Below are 12,155 nucleotides of genomic sequence, written 5' to 3' on the forward strand. Positions count from 1 at the left end.
TGGGAAGCTAGGTAATGATTTGTCACGCCGAACGCCTGGAGTAGCCGTCAAACCAATTCTGCTGGAAATGCTAGCTGTGATTGACAGCAGGGTCGCGGGGGGCCTTTCTGCTCTCTGTTGACAGTAATAATGAGGCTTTCTCAAAGCTTGATGGACATGGAAATGCCAGACTACAGTGAGTCCCTTGACTCCTCGTACACCATGTTGGAGTTTGACAGCTTGCGGGTGCTGCCCACAAACTCATCAGGTGAGGAGATATTTCTATCGAGACGCACGTCGGCCTCTGTTACCTTGGTCCAAAAGTTGCCCTCTTGGGTGGACAGGGAAGTGTGGGGTCGAAGGGTGGAAGGCGTCACTTCGGCACCTGTGAACTCTTGAAACTGTTTGGAGTCGGAGAGTTAGGGGGTGATGGCGCTTATAATACAGCTTAGCATTTCATAGTCAATACATGACCTGAATTGAGAAGCATGTAGTGTTATGGTGAAAACCGTAACACGAAATTCTAGGAATGGCTATATTTGCCCCGACATTCCTGCTTTGTAGGGTCTCTCAGTGCAGCCAAATATTTAATAGCATTGATAAGGATAACTATTGTTTCTTAAGCCTGGAAGTATCTGAGCGCAATGTTTGCGATGCATTTATCAAAACAATATCCTGGATCTCCTTGTGTTTATAATATGCTATACAGAAATGAAAGTCAATGCAAGACAGTGGCCAGAAAGCATTTATGAAAGCAGGAAGGAAATCTCACCAAATAGATGCTTTATATGTTCTATTCTGTTCTGAATTATTTTTCCATCAAACTAATTTCTTGGGGGTGGGGGCTAGGGTTTCACTGTTCCTCTTTGTTGTGAACTATCTGATGCTTCTGTTGTATACGTACATTTAAACTTCATGCAGAATTGAAACTAACTGCATCTTTTCCATTCCATGGTCATTTGGCCACAATGTTTATCATTATTCCCTTCTATTACCACCATTTAGCCCTTAAAATGCTATTGAACTTTATCTTGTCTTTAGAATCAGACAGAGGCACAATTTTGCAAATATGAAACCGAAAATAGGTTGTAGGCAAGAAACTCGAAACTGATGTTTCTTTTAGAGGAACATTTCTCTTATCCTTACAGCTAAAAATGTAACTCCTTCTCAAGCAATAGGGGAGGAAACTCAAGAATTATTTCCTTGGAGAAAAAATGGCAATTGTTTTAATACTAGTCTTGGAGAGATTCTTGCTTGTGCTTGATGGATTTTTGCACATTTTGGGGGGAAATGAGCTGTAGTGAAAAATGTGAAAAAGGTTGCCTTCTTGCACAAAGTCACAAGAGCCATAGCAAAGGTTGACTTGATTGTGACATTTATGACTTACGTTGTTAAGTCCTGATCTGACATTCTATCCATGGTACCTCTCTAGTTTCTCATAGGGTTCTTTTTAAGGAAGGAAGGAAGGAAGGAAGGAAGGAAGGAAGGAAGGAAGGAAGGAAGGAAGGAAGGAAGGAATATTCTAAGGTTGTAGTAAATCAGCAACCATTCATTGAACTTCATTGAATGAATGAATGAAAGCTTGATTTTCATCTATGGTTTAAGGTGACTTGATTGATCTGACTATAACACTTTGAGTTTTCAACTTTCATAGACGGGGAATATCATTCTCTCTGTTGAATGAACTGCCCACAGACTCACTGTGATTTTGAAATAAGCCTGTATCCCAACAAAGTTCATGTTGTAGTAACGCTAGGTTTTTTGGAAAGGTGAAGGCTATCTCACCTGGCATTGTCCTGTTTGCTAACTTGTTAATAAGTGAACCAGCCTGTTTAGGAACTAGATGTTTTGAAATTAGCTTGTTTGTCTTAAGCAAGCACCCTCTTGGAAAAAAAAAGAATTGTTGAAACAGCTTTTAAAACATTTGAGTGAAAGCCGGGACATTTCCAATTAGCAAACATATCCAAAAGTAGGAGGTACATTCAAGAATGTGATGATACCTGGCCGTGGAGGAAAATTCCTCTCTCTCTCTCTCTTTTTGGTGCTTAGGGAAAGTTAAGAAAGTTGTTTACTTGAATGGGAAAGGAGTTCACATCTTTGTTGATTTTCAAGCTGATCTTGGGGAAAAAAAGAAAGATATAACTCCATACTCTTCTTTAGCATTTATAGAGTGGGGCTGGGCAGGTATCAGACTAAGGGGATATTATATTTTTTTAAAAAATGAATGCCTTGAGGTCCATCAATCACCTGAAGACTAGTGAAACCTCCTGAGCTCAAGAATTTGGAACCAGTTTTGAATAGGGCTGTGCACATTTCTCCTTAGTCTGTCGTGCAGCTTAGGACTGTGGAGTGTGCCGTGATTCAGACTGGAGCGGCTGATGCCCTCTTCAGTTTTACTTCTGTCTTGGATCGGAATGGATTTGTATATTTTGCAAAGCCAATGAACTGGGAACCCAAATGTTTATAACCCTTTTTATTTTTTGCACACAGGTACAAGGAATTTGGATAGCAAATTTGGTAGTAAACATTCTGAATATTAGACACCAAGCTTTCTGCAATAGACACCTTAGGTTTGCTTGACTAGACTGATTTAGGCCTGGTCTGTTTTATATCTTGGATCGGAATGATTTGTAAATTTGCTTTGCTTCACTGCCAATGGAATCTGTTCCCTTAGCTTTCATATGCTGTAAGCTTTGCATAAAAAGATCTCAATCAGGCCAATTTGGTTTCAAATTTGTGATTTGCTCAAATCCTGAATACTCAGTTTTGAGTATCAGAACTGAACACAGCCCACATTTCCTCCAAACAATATATGTATGGCTCCCGAGCTACCCTGAAGTTTCATCATTTTCACTGCACGACAATAGGCAGCATTTATGTTATTGTGATGCTTGCTATTGTTAAATAATTGGGGCTTAGAAACCATAGGAAATCTACAGATCACTCCACAATCTAACAGTAGATCCAGATGGTCTGTGTTCTGCCCACTTCTGCAAGTATTCACAAGTTCTTTGTCCCTCTGGGGCAAGGGATAAATTAAAACTTCACTGTTGTAATTGAGAAATGGGACAGGAGAGGGAAGAATGACTAGAGTTTGGAAATAACTCAGTAAAAATTCATTTTCTACTCTCAGTATTTTTTTCCAGCAGTGCCTTAACAATTTGTTAATCCAAATGACAAATGACAATATTTTATCATTTCTTGCTTTTCTAAGTCATCGTGGTAATTGCATGCAATTCTTAGAGAAAATTGGTGTTTTTATGATTTACCTAATTGACAAACAAATGAATTAAATTACAGAGACTTAAAGATTAATACACTGAAATGTACCAATGAAAGGTTCATGTATTGGTGCTACTGCGAACAGTTCCAAGCTCTGAGGAATAACCCACAGGCTGGAAAAAGAGCAGTGATGCTTGGAACAAGTGGTCTGGAGCAGTGGTGGGAGGCAATAGGCAGAACAATAGCCCAGCTGTTTCTCCCTCCTGACTTTATTAGATCTACATGCAGATTGGTAATCTTAGGCTTCCTTCCTCTTTCCCTCTCTAAGGATCACTCCCCATTTCTTCTTTTTGCTTCATTTTTGTTACAGAGGCAAATTTGTAGACGTGGAAGCCCACACTAGGGCCTCCTGCAACCAAGTTCAAGAACCTTTCCTGTGCACTATCTTAAATAATTTTTCTACCTTCCTTCTTATTAATTGGTTTCAATATGATTACTGTCCCAAGATCTGCGCTAGGCCTCTGTTAGTAAGAATACCAAAGAATCTTATTAGAAATTTATGTCTGAACAAAATTAAGGCAAGGATCACAAAATTGGTGGAAGGAACTGAGCTAATTTTGTCAGCTTCGCTTTCTGCCTTCCCTCTAAAGGTCTGTCCAAGTACTTAGCCAGTTAAGCTGGAAAGTGCAAGACAAATCTCATTAAATAGCAGTGTTTTAAATTGATAAAAAAAAGAGATGTTGTTGACGTGGTGGGGCGTTTGAGGGAACGGCATCTCTTATCATGATAGAGATCACCAACACTCTGTCAGCGGGGTGTCTGTGACATTGACACAGACGTATTCTCCACAGCCTGCTCCAGGTCATTGGCTGAAGAAACAAACTCATTTAATTTCTTCCCAGATGCAACATATCACAGTTCGAGCACTGGGAAACTATGTTACCTCTGAAACGAAAGCACACTGCAGAATGAAAGCTATGGGATCTCATTTTGTGTAACACATGTACCACGTCTGTTCACTGGGAAACACTCATTCCAGTGGAAGCATACTCTCTTGGAGGAAATCAAAACATGGTTCACTGCAATGACTAGGAATATAAAGAATGCTCACTAGGAACAACCCGTAGAAAGAGCAGTGATGCATTCATTCAACAAGTGGTCTGAACCAGTGATGGGAGGCAACAGCCACTGCAATAGCCCAGCTGTTTTTCCCTCCTGTCTTTTCTAGATCTATATGCAGATTGGTAATCTTTTTTTGCAATAAATGAATAAACATATCTTTCCTACCATTGGATTTTGGTATTCTAACGAATAATCAGAAACAGACTGAATCACACCCAGTATACTCAGTATGGTAACACACCCAGAACTTAGGGAAGTTATTGTTTTTGGACGAAAATGCCCAAATTTTGAGCTAGCAAGGCCAATGGGAGTTGTAGTCCAAAGCAGTTGCAAGGTATATTGTTGTGAACAGGACTACACTAAAGCAGTGTTTTTTATTTCTCCTTTACTTTCCAAATGGAGGCTTTCAAACTTGAGAAATATTCCTTCTCAAGTCATATTCCTGTATTTATTTTTCTTTGGGTACAGTTTTAGCTGCTCTTGTCTTCCTCTCCTCTATAACCATTTGCACCTACCTCAAATCATATTTTCCTCCAAGTTGCTCTTTTTTTATTACTTTTCTACTTGGCTGCAAGAGTGCATTAATTGGAATTGCTCGGACATCTGGCTTGTAAATAGACCTTATGACAATGTTCCTTTGCTTATCCTAGTATTTCATCCATCTCAAAAGTTCAGCGCGACCCTTAGAGGAAATGTCATTCAAGGTCGCAGCTGCGGTCTAACCCATGGGTGGTCACCGGTATGACCAAGTTAAACAATGAATGCTTATTGTAAAGAAATGGTCCAAGAAACCAACAGGAATTATTTTGGAATTTACAGAGCAGATGACGAAGGCTTGTCCAGAGAGCCAGGAAATCTTATTGCTTTTGGTCTTGCTGGCTGGGAGATTCTGGGCATTGTAGTCCCAAACAATAACTTTTCCAAATTCTAGGTAGGTCACCATATTGGGTATATTCCATGGCCTGGTGCCATCACTCAAGCAGCATTGACTGATGTTGCCAGGGGATTATACATCATAACAAAGATTCAGTTATAGAATGAGTTGATGGGATGCAAAGAGAAACAGGAAATTGACTTAGAGCTACCATTTTCACCAGTTCCTCTATATTCTTGATACCATAACATTTCCCCCAAAGAATAATTCAATTTTGAAGATGAAAACTAAGGTGTTCCTCAGCAGTCTGAGTACGGGCAGCTTTCTCTCTGTTGGGTGGACATCAACAGTGAAGCTCTCACTGTTGTATACTGGTGTACAAGGTGTCACATTATGGCATTCAAAACTGGGTGGAATACTCATCCACGGAGGGGAGCATACTAGCTCTGCTCTCTCTTGATCACTTCTTATGCTTCCTTGAGCAAGGCAGTGAGTCTGACAAGGGACAGCCTCTGTTATCTATAAAGCCTCTTCATAATGCTGGGAAATCGGACTCCCGGCTCATGTGGGCTGCTTCCATCCTTAGAGAGCTCTCCTTCCAACGCATCACCTTCCACACACAGGATGGGAAACAACACTAGAGATGGGGAGCAAGCTAGATTGCTCACATCCAGTGTCATAGCCATGGTGGAGCAACCAGGGCTTCACCTCCTGGGACCATGGCAAAGGCATGCTGTACCAGATTTCCAAGACAGCTTCAGCAACCTGATAGATCAATTTAGGAAAAGACAGGTGTAGACCAGGTAGAGAGAACTGAGGACAAATCCCTGTAATACCAGGCCTTAGTGAGGTGGTGGAGGGAAGGTGTATCTGCACCTCTGTAGACCAGGCTCCAGAGGAGAAGAAGGAAGCCTTCAGCAGATGTTATTTGGAAGTTGAGTCATGGCAACTGGACTTCTTTCTTATTAGGTTGAAATGTTTTGCTACTCATCCAAGTAGCTTCTTCATTCCTCAGACTGAAGAAGCTCCTTGGAGGAGTAGCGAAATGTTTCAAACTAATAAGAAAGAAGTTCAGTTGGCATGACTCAGATTTCAGATAACATCACCTGGACGACTGAGAATCTTCACAGATATTCAGCAGATGTTGTTTCTATTTGCAACCAGTAGACCTGGCTTTCTCTTGCCACTGTGCAGAGCAGGTGTAATTGGCCCCAAAAAGACCACACCTCCAGGTTGGACGTCTATGGATGTGTCCCGTCAGAGGGCTGGTCGAACCAGGCCAAGGGTTAGGAGTTCAATTCCTCTCTATACCCGGTAGGAGACGAACAAGCCTGTGTCGTCTTGGCCAAGCTGGACGAGTGTCCCTAGAAAGAAGTAAATGGGCAACCCTTCTGAATTTTACAGACACACAGACACACAGACACACACAAACAGACACACACACACACACACACACACACACACACACACACACACACACACAGAGGGAGAGGGAGAGGGAGAGCGAGGCCATGTGAATTCTGCTTTCAAATCAAATCAAAACAAAATGGAAGACTTTACTTAGCCTGCTTTGGCTTAGATGGCTAATTAGCTTGTTCCATCAGTTTACAAGGACTGGACCTATTTTTGGACTATAAATCCCAGAATCCACAGCTAGCATGGCCATTAGTCAAGCTGACTGTGGAACTGGGATTTACAACCCAGCTCCCCACTCCCAAACCCATGAAACATTTCCCATTGTCTTCCCAGACAGGCCTTGACCTTATCAACACCCGGATTACTGCATTTTTCTCTTTCCAGATGCCATCGCTTCCGAGTTGGGCAACAGCACTTTGCTCCTGAATGGGGTCCATTCATTATGTGCCATCTGTGGTGATCGAGCAACTGGGAAGCATTATGGGGCTTCCAGCTGTGATGGCTGCAAAGGGTTCTTCAGAAGGAGTGTCCGCAAGAATCATGTCTATTCGTGCAGGTAACTCTATGGTTTGGAAGGGAATGCTGGGAAATCTCACAGATTTCCCAGGCAGAGGTCTTAAGCATCCACAGTGACCACCAGTGTGGTGGTAATGGCCTCTTTCATCTGCAGCCTTTGCTCTGGCTTAACCATTATTATTATCATGTGCCATCAAGTCAGCTCTGATTTATGGTGATCCTTTTTTTTTCCTAGATAGAATACACAGAAGTGGTTTACTGATCCCTTCTGGGTGTATCCTAGGACTGTGCAGTTGCCCAAGGCAATATATATATAATAATATAGATATCTAGTACAGTGGTGCCTCGCTTAACGATTGCCCCACATTACGACAAAATCGCTGTATGACGATCTTTTTGCGATCGCAATTGTGATCGCAAAACAATGGTCTAAACAGAGTTTTTCCACTTTGCGATGATCGGTTCCCTGCTTCGGGAACTGATTCTTCGCAAAACAATGTTTTTTTAACAGCTGATCGGCGGTTTCAAAATGGCCATCAGGTGCTTAAAATGGCTCCCTGCTGTGTTTAGGGACAGATTCCTCGCCAGGGCCGGACTGGCCATCTGGCAATTCTGGCAAATGCCAGAACGGCCGGTGGTCAGAAGGGCCGGTTCCTGCCTCAGCGCAGGGCCATGCTGAGCCCCCCTCCCCAAAAGAGAGTGAGCAAGCGAGAGAGTGAAAGGGAGTCTTCCCTCCCCGCCCCCTTGCCTTGCCTCCTCCTCTTCCTCCTCCTTCCTCCTCCCGCCCCCTCCAGCTGGGGCGTCCACCCAACCTCCCCACCCGGCCCAAGAGCGTACCCGCGCCCGAGGGGGGGGCAATGCCGAGGCCCGGCTCCTAGTGCGGCGGCGAAGGCGGGCTCCGGGCGGCGGAGGTGGCGGCCATGGGGACGCGGCCACTCCGCCTCCCTCCCGCGGAACCGGCGGCGGCGCGCTTTGTTCGAGGCTAGCGCGGGCAGCCGAGACGCCGCGGCTTCCCGGCCCTGCCTGCCCACCGGCTGCTCTCGGGCCGCGGCTGGTGCTGGTGGCCGGCCGGAGGGTCTGGCCGGCGCATCCCCCGCCCCGCTCGCTCGCTCGCTTCCTCGCCCTGGCAGAGCGGGAGCGGCGGCAGGAGAAGGAGGAGGAGGCAGCCTCACCTCGGATCCTCCCCCACCGCCCCCCCGGCCCAGCCCGGCCAGGCCCGCTGCCCGGGCGCCCAGGTGGCCGAGAGCACACGGTGCCTGGACTTGTCACCTTCGCCGGGCGCCCTTGGCCTCTGCAAAGGGAAGCGCGCCGCTGGGGGACGGGAGAGGGAGCGGGCGCCTCGGCCGGCCTTCCCCAGGCGGGCGGGCGAGGAGGGAAAGCCAGGGGGGGCGGAGAGGGGAGGAGGAGGAGGAAGGGGGCGAGGACGGGGAAAAGAGCAGAGGGGGGGACTGGAAGAGGTGAGGAGGGCCGATCGGAAACTGGAAGCCGAGAAAGCCTCTCCTCCCGGGCAGGGGTGGCCATGCTGCCTCCCAGGAAAGCCCCTCTGACGAGGCTGGGCTGAAGTTTCGTCGGCAAGCCCAGCCTCGACCGGAGGGATCCTGACCCGGTCCCGGGAAGATCAACTTTCCTGGCCAGTTTTTTTTTAAAATGAAAATTTCCTCATCAGAGCTGGGCTACGCTGTCTTTGTTTCACCGTCCCCAGAGAATGTCACAACCCCGCTTTAGATACGAGTTGCCTTCTTATCCTGCTCCTTAGGATGCGCTGCGGCAGAAAAGATACACTCCTCTTGCACAGGGAGGTTCTGTTTATTCATTTCGTTCATATCCTCGGCTCCCTCCCAAGTTTTATCCTCCTCCCTACAGCCCTGTGAGGTAGGCCAGGCTGATGGCGAGAGCACCTCGCTCAAAATCCCCCCGGTGCATTTCAGGGGTCCATAGGGCCAATCCTGGCCCAAAGCCAGGTGGGCCTGTGTGCTCTAAATGCCAGGGCCGATTTTTGGTCCCAGTCCGGCCCTGTTCCTCGCTATACAGGCAGCGAAAATGGCCGCCGTATGGAGGATCTTTGCTGGACGGTGAGTTTTTACCCCATTGGAACACATTGAACGGGTTTCAATGCATTTCAATGGGGTTTTTAATTTTGTTTTATGATGTTTTCGCTTAACGGCGATTTTCCTGGAACGGAGGTTGAGAGTTCGATTCACCATTGTTCATCTCAGAAGAGGCAGCCTGTGTGGCTGTGGGCAAGTTGCACAGTAATTCTCTCTTCTTCTACAGGTTCAGCCGACAATGTGTGATAGACAAGGACAAGAGGAACCAGTGTCGATATTGCCGGCTGAAGAAATGTTTCCGAGCCGGAATGAAAAAAGAAGGTAAGGGACTTTGGGATTTACAACCCAACCAATGCCAGCTTCAGAGTCCCAGGTGCTGTGTTGTATAGATACTTGGAATTGTTAGCTGTCCATTGGGAATGGGTGAGTCTTTATGAGTCACGCTGAGTTCCACATCAGCAGATTCAGATGGCAACACTGAATCAGAGATTGCTTTTATTGAAAATAATAGTGTCTTTGGTCTAACCAAAACTGGTGGAAGTTTCTCTCCAGCCTATATGGAGGGCATTAAGTATGGGGTCCTAGATCAAATCAAGCCTGAACTTTCTCTTGGGTGTGTGGATGGGAGATGAAACTGAGGCTGCTGTACCTTGAGCAGTCCATGAGAAGTCAAGACTCGCCGAGGGGACAATGATGTCAGGAAAAGATGAAGGCAGGGGGAAAAGAGGAAGACCAAATGTGAGATGGCCTGACCACAACTTTGAGTTTGCAAGAGATGAACAGGGCCATCGAGGACAGGGCGTTTTGGAGGTTACTCATTTGTAAAGTCACCCAAATTTGGAGGGGACATGATGGCCTGCAACAACAAGGAGTGCAGGATTTTTCAACTCATCAACCGAGCACCCTAAATATTAAACTGCAACCAAACCCTCACCATTTCCCCCCAAAGTGTCTCCTTCCAGGGAAAGTTTTGGAAAGTTACTGATTTGCTGCCTTTGACGTGGGAGTAACTGTGCTGCAATCGATATTGATTCTCCCTCTCAACCTGCTGTGGTCTCAAATTCCTGCCCCCGTCCCACCCCCTTGCCCTCTGTAATGGTGCCAGAAAGAGACATTGTTGGGCGCAAAACTAGGCCAATTGGTTGGATGCCATTGCACTGCGCAAGCTTTAGGACATGGAAGGCATTCCGAGGTTTTCCAGGACTTCATTGCAGAAGGCTCACCAAAGTTTGGATAAGGCAGGGTTTGCTCCAGGAAATTTCCAGGGCTTCTCTTTGTATTCAATTTCCCACTCTGCTTGTTTGCATCAGGAAAAAAAGGGATATGTTTGCTTCTCACTCTGCAATCAAAATAGATCAAACATGCCAAAACTCAACTCTAGCACAGAAGGTAATCTTCTTCTTTTCTGTGTAGCTACAGAGATTTAAGCATATGACTCAGCATGAACCTGGGTCAATGTTCTCTCTGCCTTCCTCCCCATGTGCACAAATGGAGCAATGTGTAAACTCTTGTTTCCACTGAGTTTCCGTATGATTGGCTGCACAAACTCCATGAGGAATCTCAATGAGCCCATTCACACACACACACACTGCTGAACTCCCAAGGCCACTTACACTGGAGAGGTGAATTGAGGCTCTGTCTGTCTTGGATTAAGGTCCTGAGCAGGGCCTATGTGCATAAAATCTAGCATGTGCAGGCCTTCCTAACCCATTTGATTAAAAAAGGTCACCTCATTTCATCCCCATCAGTCCTAATTCCACTACAACATGATACAAGCCAAGCATTTATCTGATGTGCTGCTGTTTCTCTCTCTCTCTTGTAAGCTGTGCAGAATGAGCGTGACAGGATAAGTATCCGGCGAAGCAGCTATGAGGACAACGGGGCCCTCTCCATCACTGTTCTGACCCAAGCAGAAGCAATGGCACAGCAGGTAGATGAGCACAATTGTCTTGTCTGAACAACCTCTGACAATTGGAAGGGTGGTAAGGAATTTTGCCAGGTCTCAGGGTGCTGGTTGAAGCATCTGCTAATTGTTTCATTGGCTCCACAGCTGGGGAAACAAATCTCCAGGTGACTGGTGCTGAGGGAGAAGAAAATCTGGGGCTTTAAAGTTTAGAGACCCACTGGGACCTCTTGCCACCCATTCTCAGCTGGTGCCTCAAAGCTGAGTCCACTGGCTCAACTTTCCATGTGCATTCCACTTGTGTAGTGTCACCAAGTCAAAAAGCCAGGAGAGAAGGAGACTCAGGACACAGCTGACCAGTGTATGTACTGGAGTCCACCGTGTCATTTGGAGCAAAGCAGGGAGTAAAGCACCAGCATGGAGACTTTCCAGCCTTCTTGTTGCACAAGCACCCACCCATATTACCACACTTATGTATGTTGTTTTGCAATGGTTAACAGGGCAATTGCAAAATGACATCACAAACATCCTAATTCTGTAATACCACAAGGATGTCACAGGGCCCCACCTTCTGAAATCTTACAGACTGCTCCCTCCTCTCAAATAGTCTTCAATGTAACTCCAGTAGCTTTACCAGTTCCTTTACTTTGTCTTTCCAATTTTGAGTGGCAAAACATGGGGATTTTGGGGGTGTATGTCTTTGTGGGACATGTCTTCTGGGACGTGGTGGCGCTGTGGGCTAAACCGCAGAAGCCTGTGTACTGTAAGGTCTGTAGATCTTCAGCTGTAAGATTGAATCCACATGACGGAGTGAGCGCCCGTCGCTTGTCCCAGCTCCCGCCAACCTAGCGGTTCGAAAGCATGCAAATGCAAGTAGATAAATAGGGACCATCTCGGTGGGAAGGTAACAGCATTCTGTGTCTAAGTCGCACTGGCCATGTGACCACGGAAGATTGTCTTCGGACAAAACGCTGGCTCTATGGCTTGGAAACGGGGATGAGCACCGCCCCCTAGAGTCGAACACGACTGGACAAAAATTGTCAAAGGGTACCTTTACCTTTACCTATGTCTTTGT

At 46.0% G+C, this 12,155-nt stretch overlaps 1 protein-coding gene across 1 annotated transcript in view; it reads left to right on the forward strand.

The window, feature by feature from the left end:
* Window positions 1-111: 111 nt before the first annotated feature.
* LOC110083471 (hepatocyte nuclear factor 4-beta) overlaps window positions 112-12,155 on the forward strand; it is a 25,259-nt gene continuing 13,215 nt past the window's right edge. The window contains exons 1-4 of the mRNA XM_020801941.3: window positions 112-247; window positions 6,998-7,169; window positions 9,404-9,498; window positions 11,001-11,107. Of these exons, the coding sequence (XP_020657600.3) occupies window positions 130-247; window positions 6,998-7,169; window positions 9,404-9,498; window positions 11,001-11,107 (492 nt within the window). The 5' untranslated portion in view covers window positions 112-129. The remainder of the gene's footprint in view (window positions 248-6,997; window positions 7,170-9,403; window positions 9,499-11,000; window positions 11,108-12,155) is intronic.

The sequence above is a fragment of the Pogona vitticeps genome, chromosome 10 (genome assembly GCF_051106095.1).
Source record: "Pogona vitticeps strain Pit_001003342236 chromosome 10, PviZW2.1, whole genome shotgun sequence".
Classification (NCBI taxonomy): domain Eukaryota; kingdom Metazoa; phylum Chordata; class Lepidosauria; order Squamata; family Agamidae; genus Pogona; species Pogona vitticeps.